This window comes from Arachis ipaensis, chromosome B8 (genome assembly GCF_059453495.1).
Source record: "Arachis ipaensis isolate K30076 ecotype BB chromosome B8, ASM5945349v1, whole genome shotgun sequence".
In the NCBI taxonomy this organism is placed as follows: Eukaryota; Viridiplantae; Streptophyta; class Magnoliopsida; order Fabales; family Fabaceae; genus Arachis; species Arachis ipaensis.
The window spans coordinates 105569463-105594093 of record NC_142443.1 but is presented as its reverse complement, the minus strand read 5'-3'; the positions used below and the strand labels follow the sequence as shown (position 1 = coordinate 105594093).

The window sequence follows — 24631 nt, the reverse complement described above, 5'->3', positions numbered from 1 at the left end:
AAGGAGGCGTTTACAACAAGCTAAAGCACAACACTCCGGAGGAGACCTTTCAGAAAGTTTTGAACAAGAAACAGAGGACATGGCCGAACCTCAAGAGGAGCCCAGAAAGATTCTTGGTGACTTCACCATGCCTACCTCAGACTTTTATGGCAGAAGTATCTCTGAACCTGCCATTGGAGCTAACAATTTTGAGCTTAAGCCTTAGTTAGTCTCTCTTCTGCAGCAGAACTACAAATTCCATGGACTTTCATTGGAACATCCACATCAGTTCTTAGCTGAATTTTTATAGATCTGTGATACTGTAAAGACTAATGGAGTACATCCTAAAGTCTATAAGCTTATGCTCTTTCCCTTTGCTGTAAGAGACAGAGCTAAGATATGGTTGGATGCCCAACCAAGAGAGAGTCTTGACTCTTGGAAAAAGCTGGTTAATGCTTTTTTGGCTAAATTTTTTCCTCCTCAAAGGATGAGTAAGATTAGAGTAGAAGTTCAAACCTTCAGACAAAGAGAAGGTGAATCCCTCTATGTAGCTTGGGAGAGATACAAGCAATTAATCAGGTGATGTCCTCCTGACATGCTCTCAGAATGGTCTATCATAGGCGTGTTCTATGATGGTTTGTCTGAGATGTCCAAAATTTTATTGGATAGCTCTGCAGGTGGATCACTCCACTTCAAGAAAACACCTGCAGAAGCTAGAGAACTCATTGAAATTGTTGCAAATAACCAATTCATGTATAGTTCTGAAAGAAATCCTGTAAACCATGGGATCTCTCAGAAGAAAGGAGTTCATGAAGTTGATACTCTGAATGCCATATTGGCTCAAAATAGGATCTTGACCCAACAGGTCAACCTGATCTCCCAGCATTTGACTGTAATGCAAACTGCAGCTGGCAGTACTCAGGAAGCTTCTCCTGAAGAAGAAGCTTATGATCCTGATCAACCCACCATGGAGGAGGTGAATTACATGGGAGAACCCTATGGAAACACCTACAATCCTTCATGGAGGAACCATCCTAACCGTTCATGGAAGGATCAACAAAAACCTCAGCAAGGTTTCAATAACAATCAAGGTCGTAGGAACCAGAATAGGTTCAACAACAGACCACCATTCCCATCTTCTCAACGGAATATGAAAACCTCTAAGCAGAGCCTTTCTGACTTAGTTACTCTGATTTTCAGCCTCTCTAAGACCACTCATAATTTCATTAATGAAACAAGGTCCTCCATTAAAAATATAGAGGTGCAAGTTGGTCAATTGAGCAAGAGGATCCCTGAGATTCCTCCTGAAACTCTTCCAGTAATGCTGAGGTAAATCCTAGAGAAGAGTGCAAGGCCATAACCAAGGAGGTAAAGGCCGAATTAGAGGAGAATGGGGTGGCTTTGAACACCGGTGAAGGACATATCACTGGGCGTTCAACACCCATTCTGGCAGCAAGCCTGGCGCTGAACGCCAGTAAGGAACCCCTCACTGGGCGTTCAACGCGCCTCCTGGTAGCAGAGCTGGCGTTGAACGCCAGTCAGGGAGCACTGGCTGGGCGTTCAATGCCCAAACACCCAAGCTTCCTGGCGTTAAACGCCAGTGAGGAACCCCTTACTGGGAGTTCAACCCCCAACCATGCAGCCATTCTGGCGCTGAACGCCTGTGAGGAACCCCTCACTAGGCATTCAACGCCCACCATCCCAGGAAAGCTGCCGTTGAATGCCAACAAGGACATCCATGCTGGACGTTCAATGCCTCGAATGCTAGAGGGACTGGCGTTTAACGCCAGTCAGGGTGGACAGCAAGGGCGTTCAACGCCCAAAAAACTTACAGAGCTAGCGTTGAACGCCAGTCAAAGCACCCCCTTTGAGTGCTTAAACCCCACTCAAAAATCCTCTAGCCTAGAACCAAAGGAAACCATAAAGACCATAGAGGTTCCTTTGCATGCACTTCTGCAGTGCATGAGTTCTGATGACTACTCATCCTCGGATGAGGATGAAGACATTAGGGAAGAGCAACTTGCTCGGTACCTAGGAGCTCTAATGAAGCTGAATGCCAAGTTATTTGGTACAAATCCTCTGGAGGAAGAATCTCTACTGCTTACCAAAGAACTCCATGCTTTAGTTTAGCAAGAGCTACCACAGAAGCTTCCAGATCCTGGACGCTTTCTGATTCCTTACACCATAGGCACCATGACCTTTGAAAAAGCTTTATGTGACCTAGGGTCAAGCATTAACCTCATGCCACTCTCTATAATGGAGAAAATGGGCATCATTGAGGTGAAATCTACAAACATCTCATTAGTGATGGCAGACAAGACAATGAAGAAGCCATATGGCTTAGTAGAGGATGTCTTGGTAAAAGTTGAAAATCACTACATCCCTGCAAACTTCATTGTCTTGGACATAGGAGAGGATAAGGATGACTGTGTCATCCTTGGAAGACCTTTCCTAGCCACAGCCAATGCTATCATTGATGTGGCTAAGGGAGAACTGACCCTACAGTTAGGGGAGGACCACATCTTATTCAAGATGCCTCATCCCAATTCTCCCTCTAAAAGAGAGATAACTGTGCAACACCTAGTGTTCTAACCCTCTCTTTCTGTGTAGAGCATGGCAGAGCCCCCAAACATCAATTCTAAGTTTGGTGTTAGGCAGCAATCAACAAGCTTTAAGCACAAAGGTACTAAGAAGAAAGTACCTAAAGGCTGGAAGGACAAGGAAGTTCCAACTGAAGGCCTCTCACCTGGCATGAGAGTTGTCTTCACTAAGAAGCCAGCCTTACCACATACAGTGAGTCGTGTCCTATCTCTAGAGCACATGGAGCTCATTCATGAGAGGGCAGGAAGAAAGTTCACTGTAAGGGACGAAAATCTGAGCCCATACTCACCTCCATAAGGAGCTAACCGTCAAGCTAATGACATTAAAAGAGCGCTTGTTGGGAGACAACCCAACCTTAATTAATTATTTATTTTGTTTTGTTTTTCTTTTAGGGTCATGATCATACGCAGCATTCAGAATAGAGACAGAATTTCACATCAGCGAAAACAGAACACTCTGAATGGAGTGTTAAAGTTGAACGGCAGCCAGGGTATCCCTGCTGGGCATTCAACGTCCATCATGGGCAGCATTACTAGCATTGAACGTAAGCCAGGGAGCATCCCCTGGGCGCTCAAATGCCAATACAGAGAAGCAGAGAATCTGGATTCCCTAGCCTCTCAGGACCTGTGGGTCCCACAGCATCTTTCACCTACCCTACCTACCCCACTTACTTTCACACTTTTCCATACATACTTCCTTATAAACCCTAGCCCAATCACATCTATACCACTTTTCCAAAACCATCATAACTCCCACCTACCCCCACCCACTTCAAAATCAAATTTCCCACCCAAAACCCACCCTATGGCCGAACTTATACCCTTCCCAACTCCTATAAATAACCCTCTTCATAACCCTTCATACACACACCTCTCATACCCTACTACACCCACAAGGCCGAAAGATCTCTCTCCCTCTATATCCTTCTATTTTCTTCTTCTTCTACTCCATTCTACTCCTCTGCTTATTTTTGCTTGAGGACGAGCAAAGTTTTAAGTTTGGTGTAGGAAAAGCATAGCTTTTTTCTTTCCATTACCATTCATGGCACCCTAGGTTGGAGACTCCTCTAAAAAGAGGAAAAGAAAGGCAGTTCACTCCCTCTGAATCTTGGGAGATGCAAAGATTCATCACCAAAGCCCACCAAGACCACTTCTATGATGTAGTGGCTGAGAAGAAAGTGATCCATGAGGCCCATTTCATGCTCAAGAAGAATGAGTATCTGAAAATCCAAAGAGAGATCCGGAGAAGAGGTTGGGAAGTCCTAACCAATCCCATTCAGGAGGTTGGAATTCTCATGGTGTAAGAGTTCTATGCTAATGCGTGGGTTACTAAAAACCATGACACTAGCGTGAACCCAAATCCAAGGAATTGGATCACCATGGTTCGAGGAAGAATCTTATATTTCAGCCCAAAAAGTGTGAGGTTGGCATTCAACTTGCCTCTAGTGCAAGGAGATCCTCGTCCTTACACTAGGAGAGTTAACTTTAATCAGAGATTAGATCAAGTGTTCTCAGACATCTGTGTGGAAGGAGCACAGTGGAAAAGGGATTCCCGAGGCAAGCCCATTCAACTAAGAAGGGTTGACCTTATGCCCATAGCTAGAGGATGGTTGGAATTCATCCAAAGATCCATCATCCATACTAGCAATCGGTCATAAGTGACTGTTAACAGAGCCATCATGATTCATTGCATCATGATTGGAACTGAGGTGGAAGTACATGAGGTGATTCCTCAAGAACTGTACAAGGTAGCTGAGAAGCCTCACACCAATGCAAGGTTAGCATTCTCACACCTCATTTATCATCTATGCAATTCAGTTGGAATTGTCATAAATGGAGATGTCTCCATTGGGGAGGATAAGCCCATCACTAAGAAGAGGATGGAGCAAACTAGAGAGCATGCACAAGAGCCTGTGCAGCCACCTCAGGATGAAATCCCTTAGATGTCTCAAGGGATGTACTTTCCTCCCCAAAGCTATTGGGATCAATGGCAAACGTCTCTTGGAGAATTGAGCACTAACATGGAGCAATTGAGGATGGAGCATCAAGAGCATACTACTACCCTCAATGAAATAAGAGAAGACCAAAAAGCCATAAGGAAATACCAAAGGGCTATGAGGGAAGAGTAACAAAGGCAAAGGGAGGACATAGAAGAGATCAAGCATCATATTGGATCCTCAAGAAGAAGCACTAGACGCCACCATTAAAGGTGGGCTCGTTCTCTTTTACCTCCTTTCCTTTATTATTTTTCTATTTTCTATTATGTTTTGTCTGTTCTCTTGTTCTTATTGCATGATCATTTGCATTGATGTCTTAAAGTTATAAAATGTTCCATATATCTCTCACCTTGCTTAAATAAAACTTTTTATTTAAAGAATTGAGATATGCATGAATTTCAAGTTTAAAATAAGAATAGTTTAATTATGTTGATGTGGTGGCTTTGGTTTTATTTTCTAAATGTATGATTAAACAGTTCATATATGAAGTTGAAATTTTAGAATGTTGGCTCTTGAAAGAATAAGGAAAAAGAAAAAATATTATTGATAATCTGAAAAATCAATAAAATTGATTCTTGAAGCAAGAAAAAGCAGCATAAAGAAAAAGAAAAAGCATGTTGCAAAAGAAAAAAATTAATATGCATGCGAAAAAGAAAGAAAAATGGCGAAAAGAAAAAATTAAAAAGCAGAAAAATCCATTATTGCCCAAAAATGCAGGAAAAAGAGGGCAGATTGGAAAAGCCAATAACCCTTTAAACCAAAAGACAAGGGTAAAAAGACCCAAGGTTTTGATCATTAATGGATAGGAGAGCCCAAAAGAATAAAATCCTGGCCTAAGCGGCTCAATCAAGTTGTCCCTAACCATGTGCTTGTGGCGTGAAGGTGTCAAGTGAAAAGCTTGAGACTGAGCGGTTAAAGTCGTGGTCCAAAGTAAAAAGAGTGTGCTTAAGAACTCTGGACACCTCTCTCTGGGGACTCTAGCAAAGCTGAGTCACAATCTGAAAAGGTTCACCCAGTTCAAGTGTCTGTGGCATTATTGTATCCGGTGGTAATACTGGAAGACAAGGTGCTTAGGGTCACGACCAAGACTCTGAAAGTTGTGTTCAAGAATAAAAAACAAGCTTAACTAAGAGAGTCAATAATATCATCTGGATTCTAAGTTCCTAAGGATGCCAACAACTCTGAGTTTCAATGCATAGTGAGATACCAAAACTATTCAGAAGCAAAAAGCTACTAAGTCCCACTCATCTAATTGTAACTAAGCTTCATTAGAAACTTAGAAATTTATTGTATCTTAATTTTCTTTTTATCCTACTGTGTTTTTAGTTGCTTGGGGACAAGCAACAGTTTAATTTTGGTTTTATGATAAGCGGATATTTTATACGCTTTTTGGCATCATTTTCATCCAGTTTTTAGTATATTTTATTTAGTTTTTATTAAGTTTTTATAAGTTTTAGTGTTAAATTCACATTTTTGGATTTTACTATGATTTTTTGTATTTTTGGACAATTACAGGTATTTTCTGGCTGAAATTGAGGAGCTGGAACAAAAGTCTGATTCAAAGAGAGATAAAGCACTGCAGATGCTGTCCGGATCTGACCTGCCTGCACTCGGAAGAGCTTTTCTGGAGCTACAAAAGTCCAAATGGAGCGCTCTTAATGGCTATGAAAATCTGACTTCCAGAGCTTTCTAGAAATATATAATAGTCCATACTTTGCTTCGAATTAGAAAGCTCAAAACTAGCGTCCAACGCCAGCTTCCTGCCCCCCTTCCAGGTGTCCAGCGCCCAAAAGAGCAGAGACTAATGTAAAAACACCCAAAGAGGACCCCCTAGCTGGCGTTCCACGCTCCAGAGACCTCAAAGCACGTGGATCTCATCAAAGCTCAGCCCAAACACTCACCAAGTGGGACCCAGAAGTGAATTTTAGCACTAGATAGACTATTTTACCCTTACTAGTCATCTGTTGAGTATTTAAAGTGTATTTTACATAATCATTCAAACATCATCTACAACTTTATGCTATTTTTGAGTTTTACCTTATGTTTTTACATCAGTATGAGTTTCTAAACCTCCTACGTTGAGGGGAGGAGTCCTGTTGAGTCCTATGAATTAATAAAAGTATTATTGTTTCTCTTCGATCCGTGTTTGATTAATTCTAAGATGTATATTCATTCTTCATCAATATGAATGCATTGAACTAGCATAAGGTTATCACATTCTACATGGATTCAGAGTGCGTCTTTCATCGGACAATGATGAACCACTAGCTTGAATATACGTCTCTCAAACGGCTAATCCACGACTTCGTTGGGGACTTCTCGAGACATCAGTTCAGTCAATTTCCAGGGAGATTAGGGTCTCTGTGGTAGAGGCTAGAACCCAAGGTGCAACATTCTCTGATCCGGAAGATCTGACCTTGTCTGTGGCGTTTTGAGTAGGATCATTAAGGAGAATGAACTGTACTAGATTCACCCTCAATTAGAATAGATCCACACTAAACATGGGGTTCAGATCTGGAGGAGTATTGGCAGCTGCTCAAACCAGTGTCAATCACATACAGTCTGCCATTGAAGAAATCACTCACAAGCAAAGAGAGCAGTAATACCAAAGTTAATTCAGAAAGGCAAAGCAACTCCACTCCTCAACCCTATCTTTAAAGTATTAGCACCCTATTATAATAATCTCAAAAATATTTATCTATCAACCTTCTGATCTTCCTGACTAAGACCTGCAAGATAACCATAGCTTGCTTCAAACCACAATCCTCGTGGGATCGACCCTGACTCGCTCAGGTATTACTTGGACGACCCAGTGCACTTGCTGGTACTGCTATACGAAGGTGTGGGGATTCATACGCACTATTTTTCTAGATCAAAGCATCGGGATGATTATATGTCACTATATCCGTCCAACCCCCAATCTAGTCCAACATGAGAAAGCGTTTCTAGCATGATTTCCTCATTCCTCTTCCAAAGTTTCGAGGAAATTCAAGTATGAACAATTTCTCTTCCGAGATAATTGCTCAATTGGATGAAGATCGAAAGCTTTCAAGCAAATCAAAGAGAATGAATAGAAGAAGAACAATAAGAACTATGATTGATCCATTGAATTACAACAGAGCTCCCTCCCCCAATGAAGAGGGGTTTAGTTGATCATAGCTCTGGAAAATGAAATTGAAAATGTTAAGTGCATCTTGAAAACAAACTAATTACAAAGAAGAGTAAATTGAGTGTTTACAATCCTGGATCCCCTCAAGGTTCCAATCCCCTTTTCTAGTTCAAAACTACTCCTATATATACTTCTTCTCTGATCCTCAGTTGAGTCTACAAGTATCTGGATGTGGGCCCTTGGCCTTAGTTGAAGCAGTTAACAAACTCATTGGGCTTTGCTCAGCATGCTGGAGGAGTTTAAGTTAGGCAGTAGTCACGTTAGTTAGGCCGTTAGTGTGAGTAACGTGATGTGTATTTTCCTGGCTCAAAGATGTTAGTGACACCAGCGTGGTCACTAACGTCCCAAAACCCCTTAAATTCACGTTACTACTGGCATTAGTGGCACTAACGTAGCCACTAACGCCACAGCTTTGCCCAAGCCCACGTTAGTGGAATTAACGTGGCCACTAATGTAGCCTTTCTTGCCTTTGCTTCACGTTAATGGTGTCAACGCCACCACTAACGTCTCAAAGCTTGCCTTCTTCCACGTTAATACCCACGTTAGTGGCATTAACGTGGCTACTAACGTGGCTTTCTCTTCCCCTGAGCACCTCTTCTATCACGTTAGTGGCACCAACGTTACCACTAATGGTCTTTCTCCTTCTCTTGCCCACGTTAGTGGTACTAACGTGCCCATTAACGTGGCTTATTCTTCGCTGAGCATTCCCTTCGATCACGTTAGTGGCACTAACGTTGCCACTAACGGTCCTCCTCTTGCCTTGCTCCACGTTAGTGCCCACGTTAGTGGCACTAATGTGGCTCTTCTCTGCTTCTTCTTACCTGAAATCAATCAAACAATTTGCATCAAAGACTTGCTCTAATCATAAGATAATGCATCATTCATTACATCATTTGATCTTTGCATTATTCTCATGAAATTGTTTAGAATTCACAATGTTTAATTGAATCAAGACATGAATGGATAACTCATCCAAATGCTTGCTTATTACCTAAGAAAATGCATGAAACTAACCTAAAACATACTCAAAATGGCTTGTGAAACTAGCCAAGATTCTCTGGCATCAATAATTCTCTTGGAGACACTAATATGGAGTAATTGAGGTTAGAGCATCAAGATCAAGCTACCATCCACCATGAAATTAGAGAAGATCAAAGAGCCATGAGGGAAAAACAACAGAGGTAAGGGCGTGACATAGAAGAGATCAAGCACTACATTGGATCCTCAAAGAGGAGTAGTAGGCGCCATCACTAAGGTGGACTTGTTCTCTTAATTCCCTTTCCTTATCTTATTTTCTGTTTTCTATTCTGTCTTATTGTCTGTTCTCTTGTTCTTGTTGCATGATTATCTATGTCTTAAAGCTATAAAATGTGCCATATATCTCTCACCTTGCTTAAAAGAAAATTTTATTTGAAAAAGAATTTAGAGATACATGAAATTTCGAGTTATATAATAAGAATAGTCAATTATTTTGATGTGGTGGCATTGCTTTTGTTTTTTGAATGTATGAATGAACAGTAATATTTGAAGTACGAGTTTATGAATGTTGGTCTTGAAAGAATGATGAAAAAGGAGAAGTATTATTGGTAATCTGAAAAATCCAAAAATTGATTCTTGAAAAGAGAAAAAACAGCAAAAAGAAAAAAAAAGCATGTTGCAATAAAAGGGAAAAAAAAAAATATATATATATATATATATATATGCATGCGAAAAAATAGAAAAAAAGTAGAAAAAGTCAATAGCTCTTTAAACCAAAAGGCAAGAGCATGGGTCCAAGGCTTTGAGCATCAATGGTTAGGAGGGTCTAAAAGAAACACAGTCTTGACCTAAGCGGCTCAAAACAAGCTGTCCCTAACCATGTGCTTATGGTGTGAAGGTGTCAAGTGAAAAGCTTGACACTGAGCAGTTAAAATCGTGATCCAAAGCAAAAAGAGTCTGCTTAAGAACTCTGGACGCCTCTATCTGGGATTCTAGCAAAGCTGAATCACAATCCGAAAGGGTTCACCCAGTTAAGTGTATGTGGCATTTATGTATCCGGTGGTAATACTGGAAAACAAAGTGCTTAAGGCAACGGCCAAGACTCTAAAAGCTGTGTTCAAGATTCAAAAAAGAACTAAATTAGGAGAGTCAATAATATCATCTGGATTCTAAGTTCCTAAAGATGCCAACACTTCTGAGCTTCAATGGATAGTGAGATGCCAAAACTATTCAGAAGCAAAAAGCTACTAAGTCCCGCTCATCTAATTGAAACTAAGCTTCATTGGAAACTCTAAGATTTAGTGTATCTTACTCTTCTTTTTATCCTACTTTGTTTTTAGTTACTTGGGGACAAGCAACAGTTTAAGTTTGGTGTTGTGATGAGCGGATATTTTATACACTTTTTGCCATCATCTTCATATAGTTTTTAGTAGGTTTTATTTAAGTTTTATTATATTTTTATAGGTTTTAGTGCAAAATTCACATGTTTGGATTCTACTTTGAGTCTGTGTGTTTTTATGCAATTTCAGGTAATTTCTGGCTGAAATTGAGGAGTTGGAGCAAAAGTCTGATTCAGAGACAAAAAAAGTGTTGCAGATGCTGTTAGGATCTGACCTCCTTGCACTCGAAAGAGCTTTTTTGGAGCTACAGAAGTCCAAATGGTGCGTTCTTAACGGCTATTAAAAGCTAACATCTAGGGCTTTCCAGAAATGTATAGTAGTCTATACTTTGCTTCAAATTTGAAGGCCCAAAACTGGCGTTCAACGCCAGTCTCCAGCCCTATTCTGGCGTCCAACGCCCACAAGGAGAAGACCAGTGTCCAACGCCCCAAAGGGGGCTCCTAGCCAGCGTTCAACGCCCCTAGGGGTTCAGCACTGGAGGAAGATTGGCAGCTGCTCAAACCAGCGTTGATCACATACAACCTGCTATAGAAGAAATCTTTCACAGTTGGAGTAGACAGTAAGACTGGATTGATCCAGAAGAACAAAGCATCTCCAACGCTTAACCACCTTCTTATCATTGCATTCACCATTACTGAGTAGCGTTTTCTTTATTTTATCTTTTATGCGCTTTAAACAAACAAACTACCTTTCTATCTGCTTGACTAAGATCTACAAGATAACCATAGTTTGCTTCAAGGCAACAATTCTCGTGGGATCAACCCTAACTCACTCAGGTATTACTTGGATGACCCAGTGCACTTGCTGGTTCAGTTGTGTGAAGTGTAATTACGTGCACCATAAGTCACATGCTTCGTGTCACGCGTACGCGCAACATGGCAAAATCTCAGGTCACACTGATAAATCCACATTTCATGGTATTTATTTGCTTTAATTGGGTGAATTTTATTAACTTCTCTTGCATTTATTCATTGAAATGGCATAGTTTTGTGAATTTCTCCTAATTGTGCTTAGTGATAAAAAATTAACTTCAAAGAGCTTCCCGATTAAGTGCTTGTGGTATTTTTGTATCAAGCGAAGCTTGAGACAAAACATTTAGAGTCATGGCTAGACTCAAGGTGCAAAGCACCAAAGGAAAGAAAAGAAAGAGCTGTATTCAAGGATCAAGAAGAGCTTAAGGAGAAAGAGAATCTATAATATCATCCGAGTTCTAGTCCTAAAGGACATCAATATTTCTGAGCTTCAAAGGATAGTGAGATGCCAAATCTATTCAGAGTCACAGTATCACTAACCCCAATCAGTAATTGGACATGAGCTTAATTGAATGCTCAAATCTTAGGCATTTTTCTCTTCTCAGTCCTATACTATTTTTAGTTGCTTGAGGACAACCAACAGTTCAAGTTTGGTGTTGTGATGCGTGAGCATCTTTCCTTTATTTTCTGTTTATTTTAAGTTAGAATTTATCGAGTTTTAATTGAATTTCAGTGTTTAAAACCTGTTTGAATGCTACTTTGAGTTGCTTTAGTGTTTTAATCATTTCATGTGAAGTTTGGATCGGTTTGGCAGAGTTCGTGTGCAAGAAAAGAGGAAGGATTCAAATTTGCCAAGCTGGCGCTAAACGCGGACCTGGGTGTTTAGCGCCAGCAACTCAGCAGTGAATGGAAGCTTTCTGCCCACAAGGGCACTAAATGCTGGTTCTGGCATTATGAGCCGGATCTTAATTCACCAAAATAGTATCTTTAGTTGGATTTAGCTTTTAATTATTCTATTTTATTGTATTTTAGTTATTTTTAATTACAAACAAAATCTTTTAGGTTTAGAATTAGGTTAGATATAAAAAGGAAAAGATTCCACCTTCGGGGGATCTTCTCTCTTACGCACTTTCACTCTTTCAGAACCCTAGTTTTCTCTCTGAGTCATGAGCCACTAAACTTCCTTGGTTAAGGTTAGGAGCGCTGTTTATTTCTATGGATTAAGACTATTATTGTTTTATTTTAATTAATGTATTGATTCAGTTTTCAAGGATTATTTTCGTTCTTCATCTTATGAATCTGGGTAGATCGGATGAATAACCCTTATTTTATATGCATTCTTGTGATTCTTGGAAGAGTTATCTCATTTGAACACTAGCTTAAAAGTAAACTCTTCCTAAATTGTTAATTACTTGGACTTAATGAGATATGTGACATATAATCCTCTTATATCTGGAGAATTAGGGTTTTGTGGCTAATAAACTAGAATTGAACCTAACCCTCTAATCGAAATTAAGTGACCAAGACATTGGCGGTTAACTAGGTTAGAGGAGATTAAATCATAAAGACATTAAGGTTTAGTCACTGACAGTTTGCCATGAAATGAATCTTGCATGATTAAATTAGTTGGTAAGAAAACTTAATCCGGAAGAATAGACATCTCCAATACCTTAACTATTTTCTCACATCTATTTTACATCAATTCTATTGTTTGCTTTCTTGCTCTCTGAAGTACTGTTTAATGCGATTTGCAACCCTCAAAACATCATTTTCTGCTTGCCTGACTAAGTGAGTCATTCGACCATTATTGCTCAATCCATCATTCCTCGTGGGATCGACCTTCACTCACCTGATGTATTACTTGGTACGACCCAGTGTACTTTCCAGTTTAGTTGTGGACATTCTAACCACTACCTCCACCTCTTGGCAAACTTCTTCAAATTCAACTTCTTACTCACCAAATTCTTCTAACTCTTCTCCATCACTCAAATCATACGTTGGAGGTTGAGTAAAATCTATCTCAACATCAACCTCAAATTCAATGGGAGAAGACTCCTCAAACTCAAAAGGATCATATGTTGGTGTGAAATCATCATCACTAAGAGGATTTGTTGTTTTCTCCATTTCTTCCAATTCTTCATTCTTACTATGTCTAGGAGGTTGTGCACTATCCTTCTCAATACCAATTTTGAACTTCTGGGAAGAAGGCTCTACAACTTTAGATTCCCATGGGTATTCAACATCTCCTAAATCTTCAACCACTTCTTCTTCTTCAACAATTTTGGCTTCCTCCACTTGTTCTAATACAAAATTCCACTCCTCATCCTTCGCTGGAGTTTCCAACCTCTCTTTCATACTACGCTCTTCACTTGATTCTCCACATTTGGCAATGGGAGTGCTTTGAGTGCATAAGCGTTGTGAGGCTAAGTTGCTTACTACCTTGGGCAAGGTAGCCGTGAATTCGTCTTGCCTCCTTAGAGCTTAAAGTCGCTCTTGAAGAATGGTGCGACATTCTCTTAGCTCTTGGAGAAATGAAATGAGAGTGTTATCCATTGGGGTTTGGGGTGGAGATGATGATTCATTGTTTAGGAGAAAGGGTTCATAATGGGAATGTGGTTCATATTGGTAAGGGTATTGATGTAGTGTATATAGAGGTGGTGGTTCTTGAGAGTATTGATGTTAGAATTGTGGTGGCTCTAAGTATAGTTCATAAGGGTGTGACACATGAGGTTGGTGATATGGTGGATATGGGTTATGAGAAGGTATCTAAAAGTATAAGGCTTGTGAGTATGGTGGTTGAGGGCTATGTTGAGGAGGGAATTCATAGGCATATGGTGGTTGTGACTGATAACCAAAAGGAGGTCCACTACACATATTAGATTGGTATGCATCATGATGTGGATAATTCTCATAGTATACCAGAGGAGGTTGTTGCCATGAAGATTGTTCATATGCTTGACGCTCCTCCCACCTTTGATTTTTCCATCCTTGATGCATATCCTCATTGAAATTTCCATCTTTTACAACATAGTTGGAACCAAAGTCATAGCCAAATGGGTGAGAATTCATAATAGAAAGAAAGAATGAAAACAAAAGCTACTAAGAAAATAAGGAAAATAAACTCCTAAAACTAGCAAAAACTAGCAAACCAACCAAAAATCAAGCTATTCACAATATCAACATATTAACAATAACCAATAACAAGTGCACATTTGCAATTCCTCGATAACGGCGCCAAAACTTGATGGAGGAAAATCGCCGGTTTAGAATTTTCGCAAAATAATTTTGTTGAGTATAGATCCAAACCAACAATCAACCATCAATCAAAATTTAATTTTGTTTATCACTTAAGTCGAACCAATAAAAACTGAGAGTATTTAAACCTCGAGTCGTCTCTCAAAAAAATTGCAGGGAAGTGTACATATTATTGGTTATGAGAATTTTGGGGCTTTTAGATTGATGAACAAGAAAGCAAAGCTAACAACTAAGATAATATAAGTGCTAAAAGACACTCATGGCAAGGATTAAGAGTCAAGGCTTCCTATCTAATCATTGACCACAACATGGTAATTACAAAGGATTAATTTCACTTAGTTTTCCTCTAACATCGGAGGGTGAAGTCAAGTGGACATAATTGATCTTAAAACCAACTAACAACCTTAAATTACGAATCACACTAGACATCAATGACATCAAAGCACCTAAATCCTCAATCTCAAGCCTAGAGTGCTAAAATCTACTCTAAAACTAAGCCAAATATTTTATCAAACACTTGGTGTGCATAAAAATAAGAGCATGGTAAATTTCAAGAATAATAAAATCTAAGACTACCAATTGCAAGAAATCAATAACAACAACTAAATTAAACCACCAGTAAACTACTAATGATCATGCAAAAGCTTTTAAATAAATAATAGGAAATAAGATAAAATACTAAAAAATAGAAAATAAATATAGTAGTAGATAATGAAACTCAACCACCTCAGTCCTGGTGGCTGCTCCTGCCCGAAAATCCTCTCTAACGCTTCAGATCCTCTAGCTCGCGCCTCTAGCTCTGCTGTTCCTCCACTAGCTGATGAAGGAGGGCAGAGTGGTCCTAATGCTCTATCCTCAGTTGATCAACAGAAGACGTCAGCTCCCCAATAGATGTGGTCAACTGATCCTAATAGTCACGAGAAGGGAAATAGAATCCTTGAGACATCTCAGGCTGCTCCTGCCGAGGAGGGGGAACTGGCTCCTAAGGTGGTGCTCGGCCAAGCTCCTTGGCATACTTCATACCCCTCTGAGTGATCGGCCTCTCAATGTCAATAGGGGTATCTCCATCAAAGCAAACTAGGGCGGCCTCACAGAAGCGGAAGATGAGGTGGGGGAAGGCTAATCTAGCAGAGGTAGAGGCCTTCGCAACTATGCTATATAACTCCTGAAGAATCACCTGATGTAACTCCACCTCATTACTGAGCATGATGCAGTGAATCATCACGACTCGGTCAATGGTAACCTCAAAACGGTTACTTTTAAGGATGATGGAGCGCTAAATAAACTCTAGCCATCCCTGAGAAACTAGCCTCAGGTCATGCCTGCCCAACTGGTATGGCTGTTCTCTAGCATCTCGCCTCCACTGTGCTCTGGAGAGGCATATATCTGTGAGGAGCTGGTCCAGTCTCTGATTAGTATTGACCCTTTGAGTGTAAGAGTGAAGGTCGCCTCTGGATGGTGGCCACTACAGTACATCCCTCACCCTCTCTGGATCGAACTCCAAGATCCTCCCTCGGACCATAGTGCGCCAGTTATTCGGGTCTAGGTTCACGCCCTTGACATGTTTGTAAGTCACCCGAGCATTGGCATAGAACTCTCTGACCATCAGTACACCCACATCAGTCATGGGGTTGCATAGAACTTGATGCCCTCCCTGGCTTAATGCCAGCTTCTACTTGCCAACTTAGGCGCTAAACACCTAGCTTGGTATTTAGTGCCCCAATCGACATAAACCCATGAAATCATGTGCTTTCTGGTGCTAAATGCCCAACCTGGCATTTAACGCCAGAGCAGTCGAGTGGACTGTGCTCTAGGGTGTTCTATTTCTCCTCTAGAGTCCTCTGTTCCTGTTCTAAATACATTGAATGATCACAAACACTATTAAACCAAGGAAAACTATAAGTAAAAATAAAAAATAAATGAAAATCAAATTGAAAAAAAAATCAAAGGATACTCAGGGTCGGGTTGCCTCCCAGTAGGCGCTTCTTTACCGTCACTAGCTTGACGGTCAGCTCTGCTAAAGAGAGGGATGGTCATAGGCCCTTAGCTCCTCACCTCTCATCGTGAATCTTTTTCCTGTGCTCTCATGGATTAACTCAATATGCTCAAGAGATAGGATTTTATTCACCGTATGAGGCAAGATTGGACTTTTGGTAAGCACCACCTTCATTCCTGGTGAGAAATCATCAATGGGAATCTTCTTATTCCTCCAACCCTTAGGCACCTTCTTCTTGGGACCTCTCTCCTTGGTGGATGATGCACACCCAATACCAAACTTCAGTTTGATGTCAGGGAGAATTGTATTAGTTCTAACCAAAGGAGGTTTGAGCTGTGACCTCTGCTTTGCTTCAGTCAGGGATCCTTGGAGACTCGGATTAGTGAGCTCACTCTTCTTGCAACTGCCTCCTTCACCAGAGTGATGTAAGGGTTTAAAAACCTTGAATACCAAGTAATCTCCATGCATCCGTAGAACCAATTCACCTTTTTCACATCAATCAGAACTCTCCCTGTAGCCAGGAATAGTCTTCCGATGATTATAGAGTCATTTTCACCCTCTCCTATGTCAAGGATCACAAAATCTGTAGGGAGAAAGAATTCTCCAACCTTGACTAATACATTCTCCACTATTTCATGTGCCTATTTCAGAGATTTGTCTGTCATTTGTAGTGCTATCCTTGTTGGTTGTGCCTCTTGGATTTGTAGCTTTTTCCTCACAGACAAGGGCATTAGATTAATAATTTCACCAAGATCACATACGAATTTGTCAAAAGTTATGTTCCCAATAGTACAGGAAAGCTAAAAGCTCCCTGGACCAAGCATCTTCCTTGGCAACTTGCTCTGAATTATTGCACTGCATTCCTTAGTCAGAATCACTATCTCATCTCCCTTTAAGGTCTTCTTCTTAGAAAGTAAGCTTTTCATGAACTTATAGGGAGGCATTTGCTCCAGAATCTCAACAAAAAGAATATTGATTTACAACTTTCTAAAAACTCCAAGAACTATGAGAATTGCTCCTACTTGGTTCCCTTTTAGAGCTTCTGGGCGTGGACTTTGGTGCCCTCAGTCTCTTCTAGTTTTTTTGATCCTTCAGCAACTTATACTTCCTTCTCTGCCACTGGTTCACTGACCAATGTGATAGTCTTGCACTCTTCTCTTGGATTAGGCACTATGTCACTAGAAAGAGTGTTAGGAGGTCTCTCAGGTATTTGCTTATTCAACTGACCCACTTGTATCTCTAAATTCTGAAGTAAAACTCTGGTCTCCTGCTTAAAACTGTGAGTGTTCTTGGAGAGTTCTGCAATTATAGAGGCCAAGTCAGGAGTACCCTAAGACTGAGTGGATGCCTGTTGTGGCTGAGAGGCTTGAAACTGACGGTTGTTGAAATTATTCTGATTAAAACTGCCCTGAGAATTATTAAAATTTGGTTGCCTCTGAGATTGGTCTCTCCACCCAAAATTAGGGTGATTCCTCCATCCCTGATTGAATGTCTTAAAATAGGGATCATTATTGGGATTTTTGGAGGAGTTGCCCATGAAATTAACCTGCTCAGGAGTAAATTGGCTATAGTCATAAGTCTAACTTTGAGGGAAGCCACCACGCACATCATAAGAGGCGTCTTGAGTACTGAGGGCTAAGACCTGCATTCCACTTAAGTGTTGTGTAATAGCATTGATTTGCTAAGACATAGCCTTATTTTGGGTAAGAATAGCATCCAATGTATCCAACTCCATGACTCCCTTCTTCTCAGAGGTCCTCTTAGAAGAGTATATATATTGGTTATTAGCAACCACTTCGATCAGCTCCATGGCCTCATCAGGGGTCTTTTTCATGTGGAGTTACCCTCCTGCAGAATTATCTAGAGACATCTTGGCGGTCTGAGAGACTCTATCATAGAATATCTGCACTTAAATCTAATTTGAGAACATATCAGGAGGACACTTCCTAAGCATCTGCTTGTACCTTTTCCAAGCTTTATAAAAATGAGATAGTAATAAGGAGAAATAGAGAGGCACAACAAAGGAGTACGAAGGCAACAACGACTATGATGGCATAGGTATAAGTGTTAAGAAAGGAGGGAGAGGCAGAGGTAGAGGTGGAGGAGAATCTAGAGTAGAAAGGCAAGAGTGAAGCAAGTAGCAAAACAAAATAGAATGACAATGCGAAGTAGATTCCAGTGAATAGAAAGAAAGGACAGGGGTGTGTGGTTCGAAAAATTATAAATAATTCTTAAAAATTTTAAGATGAAAATATCATATTATCATATTTAGTTTAAAGTTTGAAAATTTATTTTTAAACAAGTTTAATTTCAGGAAACTAAAATACCATTATTTTAATTTTCATCTTTTTCTTGAGTATATTTAATTTCTATGAAAATGAAATCTGAATAACAAAATAATACTAAAACTACAGAAGTAATGATAAAGATAGATAAGTGGCAGAGCAAGGTGGTAGTTTAAAAAGTGAAAATAGACAATACCAAAGCGAAATAGAACATATGCAAGGTGGCAATGCAGCAGCAGCGACCTTAAGTCCACCAAGACTACCTAAAGTTTTTGTTTTAAAAAATAAGAGCAGTTACTTCAATTATTCAAATGAACTAAGATTATATTTGTATATTGAAAATTATGGATAACCACTTTTTGTATATGTCATTGAAGGACGGTATTATACGAAACACAAGAAGGAATCAAATAGGCATATTATACACTTGTGCACCAAAATACATAAGAAAAACACAAACATGAAATTTACAAACCTGAGGATACTACTGCCAAAAACAAAAGATCCATAATTGTATAATCCATTACCGTTATCTTTGGAAGTTAATAATCGCAAAAATGACAGAATTTGGATGGTTAAAATTAAAAAAGAAAATAATGTGTTTAGAAGAAGTAATTTAAAAACTGGAGTTGATAAGTAAGTTTTGAAAAAGGTTTGAGATATATTTATTGAAAAAAGTTAAACGATTTCTCGAGTTTCCTGTGGTTGAAGTTGCAAAAATAATGTATCATAATGAATTTGGATCCTCTAAAGTTTGAATTCGTTTCGTTTTAAACTTTTAATAGATCAGGTCATAATTTAAAATAAAAAAAAAATTTTAATTATTATTATTATTTTATTCATGAAAGACAATTAATTTTTTGAGATCATAGGATTCAAACGAAATCTACCTCTAAAAGATTTCTGTGTAAACATAATATATAATAGAGTTTAATAATATCGTTTTATCATGTAACTGATCTCATCTAGTGATAGAACTAAGGCTCTAGTCATCGGAGAACTAAGACTGTAGCATTAGGATTGGACTAGGATATACGCGACTGTCCCAACGCTAGAGGTTTGCCCTAGAACTGATAAACGAACTAACTGCTTTCCTTTTGTTAGTACTTTGTTGAGAACCGTTGGTTCTTACCCCTTCCCTTCAATATTCCTACAGATGGAGTCAACAGTGACGTTCGTTGATCGATGAAGCTGCTTTCTGCGGTGATCTAGACTTGGGAGTATGTTCGACTGGTTGAGCTGTGTATCCCTGTATATTCTACCTGACCGCCTTATCTTTCTCTACTTTTTGTTCGTTCTTTAACCTAAAAACTCCTTACGAAACTCCGCTTTCTGAGTTTTGTTCTGATGATCCTTTCCAGCCATCCAGCACTAGCCATGAGTATCCACAACCACATGTGATCAACGACAGAGCTCAGAAATACGTTTTGCATTTTGAAGATACCGGACGTCTTGTGATGTTTTAGAGATTAGAGTGCTTTTCCGTCTCTTTTGTTAGTATTTTTCTTTAGAGGTAGGACTTTATTGTTTTTCTTGTTAGTTTGAGTACCAAACTAGGGGTTATCTAAATAGGCCATGACTAATATATGTATATGTCGACTATGTACTACTTAACTGGGATAATTGTATCTGGGTTGGTATGACTGTTGTAGTGTCTCTTCTAACGTTTATATGAAAGCCCTCACGGCATTGTGGGATACATCTGTTTACACACGCACAAAAAAAGTATCAAATGAATCTTTGAAAAGTTGCAACATTGAACACATTTCATCTTTTTGTTTGCAAGTTTTCCATGCTATTATTCAAGGACTTATAAGTACAAGCCTAAAATTCTCGAGGGATATAGAATATAATAAAATTTAGTTGTGAAACAAAATGTTTGATGTAAAATTCTCTGAGTGTCTGATTGAGTATATCTTCTTATTAGTGGAAGTGTGGAACTCGTTAAAATTGCAAATATTTTCTTGTCTCCTTTTTTTTTTTTAGTCATGATTAAGTAGGCAGTATAGAAATCTGTTTATGAAACAAATATTTCATATAGTCTTACAAATTCAAGCCCTTGTAGTATATGGATCCTTCTAATATTGAAGGGGCATTTCACCCCATTCAACAAGGTTTCACCTATTTTGACTCAGCAAAAGCCAAACAAGGCAAGAATTATAGTGTCTCTCAGGTTGCATGAATAGTAACTTAAAAATACACTGGACTCTATTTATAGGGACATACAAGATAAGTCAACTATGATGCATAAAACATGCAAAACAACTGTCTTTTATTGGTTATCTTTATGATAGGGGAGGGAAGAGAATGATACGAATACCTGTTTTACATGTAGTAACATAGATGTACAAAAATTACACCTGCCACATTTGCCGAAGCCACAATCTTGGAAGATATAAAAAAATGAACAATTATTTCTTCATTCAATGCCCTCCTGGGTTTCTATTCCATGACAAATATGAAGGGTCTCCAAGTTGCCTACACATACAGATATAGAAGGTTAGAGCCTAAAACTGCCTTGTTATTTATGAGAAAATTTAGTGATTCATTAAAAAATCATATGAAATAGAACCACAAAGCATGACATTTTTTTCCTTCTCTTATACAACTTCTAATCAAGCTACTAATCACCATCATCACAAGAGGATTTTCTCGTAGCACAAGATTTCATAAGTACAATACACTAAACATACGAGTCATAAAAATAATGCAGTTTCTAATTGGATTAATGAATAGAACCAATACTAATTCCAAGATTAAAAAGGGTGTAAAAAGTTTAAGCTAAATTCTTAGATTTGACTAATAGCAAGATTTGCTTAATGTGTCACAAGTCTTAAAGAAAGGCCAGCCAGTGCACAAGCATCTCCTGTTTCACACCCAAATAGTGTAATGTAAGCCGTCTAACTTAATAAAATGCATCAGTGGCTATTTATACGATTTAAACTCCTGACCTTAAGGTTACACGGAGACAACTCAACTATTACTTCAAGACTCCCCTTATATATATCATAAGTCATAGAACTAAGAATTTAGGTTCCGCGTGCTATTGCAGAGAATGAATAATTGCATGCAAAATTTTTCAATATGGTAAAGCTGAAAATACTTGGAAAAAAATACAGCAACAAAATAAGAAAGCATATTTAAGCTACCAAAAGAATGACCCTGCATCTAATCAAATTTTAAACTCAGCTGAAAATTTTAGTGTACCTTGGCTTAACAAAATATACAATGGTAAAAGCCAAAGCCAAAAAGAAGCACAATCCTCCAACAGTAAGGTAGGCGATTCCAAGGAAGTCATTCTTCCCACCAAGCCAGGTAGTAGTCGACAACACAAGCTTCTTCTTGCCATTGAAACTGTATGTGTTATAGTTGTTGTTCAATGTTACATTTATGAGTTCACCTTCTTTCAGATCCTCCTCTATTTTTCCGTACAACTTCCTAAAAGTTGGTAGTGCAGCAGTTCGCATCCAGACAATAAGATCCTCCTGCTCTCTCAGCTGATCAATAAATAAAAAACACAAAAAAAGTGAGCAATGCACCTCATTGGTAGACGTATTTAGTGAGAATAGCAAAGTAATCTAATACGAACAGTATAGTATGTTGGAAGTAATTGAAATGAAAAAGAAGTTTGTTGAACAGACTAGAAGAATACAAATATATAGCAGTACAATAGATTCTCTTTCCAAGCATTATTCTACCAGATTATACATTTATACCATAGTATCTAGTCGTAGACAATGTTTATAGACGATTGATTAAAATCCTTTTTTCTTAATGATTTTACCAATAATTTTTCATGGCATCTCCATAGTGACAGGAAATATGCTAATAATAAGAATAATGGTAATAGTAATAAGTAAAGCAAATGATGCAAGCTTAACAAAATAGCACATGAACGGGTGAACAGCAAAACTTACATTGCAGTCAAAGATAAAGCTTCCAATTACATTGACAATTAAACATAAAATTAGATGGTTAATTCAATCAAAATACATGTCCATGTAAATACTTACTGGTATGGATTCATTCAGATGTGCACCACCTATAATAGAACTATTCTGGAAGTTTTTAGGGAAAACATCTTTTCCAAATTTGTGATTCCTATCACTCTTCCAAGAAATGCCTTTCTTGTTCACCGTCAAATTCCTTTTGTTGACAGAGAAGCTGTATGTGTCATTGAATAGACTCCAAGCTATAAGACCACAAGGTACAATTGCCCTTCCATTGACCATATCTTCAGGCTTACAAGTACTTGTTTCGTTCTCTTCACCACGCTTCCTCAACTGCTCATCACTTCGGCTTTTTACATACCTAAATTATAGAAAATTATCTAATTATTAGAGTACAAACACTCATACAGAACGAATTATATGCATCTAAACCATGGCAATACTTGATTGTAAAAATAATTAAGGCACTGCTGCAGAACAAAAACATCAACTTTTAGGAAGATTGAAAAAATAATAATTATATATGAAAGTAACGAAAAACAGACCACAAAGAACCTTGTTTCTTACAATTTTCTGCTCGCTTAGTACATCTTAAAAATAAAATTGAAATAGATGAAAAGAATGTGTAATGCTTGAGAAAAAAAAGGGCTACTACATACCGGCGATGATTCTGGTAGAAGTTGTCAAGCTGATAGTAAATGTAAACAGGTGACTTCATATGCTTGGTCACCTTCACAAGAGTAAAGTTTAGGAAGAGAAAAGTTAAGAGAATTTCAACCAAAACTATTAAATATCAAACATAATTACTGAAAACTGAGAAAAATTACCAATAACCAATATTCAGCAAACTAAATAATGTGGCACCAAGAGGACTTACATTGAGTGTTATGCTACATGCTTTATCAGCAGAACTTTGAATATAAGCTACCTTGTTCGTAACATTCTTTGGTATGCACTTTGAATCATACCTATAAACAATTTCAACAACCTGATATATCCAAGAAAAAATAAATAAAGCTAAGAAATAAAAAAGATAAAACTTTGGCATACACTCCAACACATTATATCTCTCAAGCAGACCTTTCGTGAAGCGAGTAATGAAGCAACACCAACTGGGACGAATACAACACTAACAAGCAAGAATGCCGAAATAACCTGCAAGGAAGACATTAAATTAAGTTCAAGTTCTACATAAACAACAACTTGAACACGAATGCTATGTTAAAAATAGTTACAAACAACTTCTTCAAACAGGCAATGTTACCGCTCGTGGCGTAAGAATTGGCTTGCACGCTGGAAGTTCTTGCTGTGTAAACTTTGAATCTGAATGTCATTAAGTTATTAAACAGAACTATTATCAAATTAAAAATATACAAAAATAAATGACACAAAGGCAATTGTTGATATAAATTAAATCACGCTATCATCTCCTTGGACCTTGGATCAAATTCTTTTCTCAACCAAACACAGTGAATTTGTCATATGATATCTTCATGAAATAAAAATATAGCAACATAAACCTCTGCAGAGTAAAATATCAACCTGTACCCGAAATATTTCCACGCCTATAAAAACTAATAGTCAAATAGTACCGAGCCTTTTCGGTTTAACATAACGGAACTATTGACAGTTGGTTACTTTTGCCGTTTAAGAATAACAGATCACTGAAAAGAAAATTGATGAAAGGAAAAAGAGTGTTATTACACTTAGGCCGCTTGGTGTTTCTTCTTGCAGCTGTGGAATCGGTTGATCCAGCACCAGCAGCACCAGAAGATGACATTTCCCGAATCAGAATCTATCGAAGACTTCGTCTTTGAAGGGGATTCAATGGGAACTGAAACCGCCGAACAGAAATTGAAGGAAAAAGCGTGTGATCGCGGAAGAAACAGAGGAATTTTGAGAGAAAAAAACACAGATAAGAAGAAGGGGGAGGAGGAGGCGGAAAGTGAAACTAGCAAAGACGAAGAATGAAAGTCAAAAGAAATGCAAATTTAACAAAGACGTTATGATGGTACTAATTATACTAGGAGAGTCAAACAAATACAAAAAGCTCAGCCTGCAACTTTCTTTTAGGGTAAAAAACACAAATAAACCAATGGAGGATAATTATTACATGAATAAGTAAAATTGAAGATTGATTTACGAATGAGCCAAAACATACTTATATGTAATCGAACCTATTTGGTTCGAACTAGACACACATAATTCGAACCTAATTGGTTTGAATTACACACAAATTGAGCTATCACATAATTCGAACCTAATTGGTT

General features: G+C 38.5%; 1 protein-coding gene across 1 annotated transcript; it reads right to left on the bottom strand.

Moving 5' to 3' along the window:
• Positions 1–20641: 20641 nt before the first annotated feature.
• ALIS5 (ALA-interacting subunit 5) lies at positions 20642–24421 on the bottom strand. Its single transcript, XM_016315434.3, has 8 exons — positions 24066–24421; positions 23626–23684; positions 23442–23516; positions 23239–23349; positions 23021–23091; positions 22425–22722; positions 21619–21908; positions 20642–20889 (listed from the first exon to the last, which is right to left on the bottom strand). The coding sequence occupies exons 1-8, from the start codon at positions 24139–24141 to the stop codon at positions 20835–20837; spliced, it is 1035 nt and encodes a 344-aa protein (XP_016170920.1). The 5' UTR covers positions 24142–24421; the 3' UTR covers positions 20642–20834.
• Between the last annotated feature and the right edge of the window lie 210 nt (positions 24422–24631).

Bases quoted from the DNA above. Each gene is read 5' to 3' on its own strand.
- ALIS5 (XM_016315434.3), bottom strand. From the start codon at position 24,141: ATGTCATCTTCTGGTGCTGCTGGTGCTGGATCAACCGATTCCACAGCT. The intron at 23,517-23,625 runs GTAACATTGCCT...TCTTCCTTGCAG, and splicing joins CAATTCTTACGCCACGAGCG to GTTATTTCGGCATTCTTGCT. The intron at 23,350-23,441 runs GTCTGCTTGAGA...TGGATATATCAG, and splicing joins CATTACTCGCTTCACGAAAG to GTTGTTGAAATTGTTTATAG.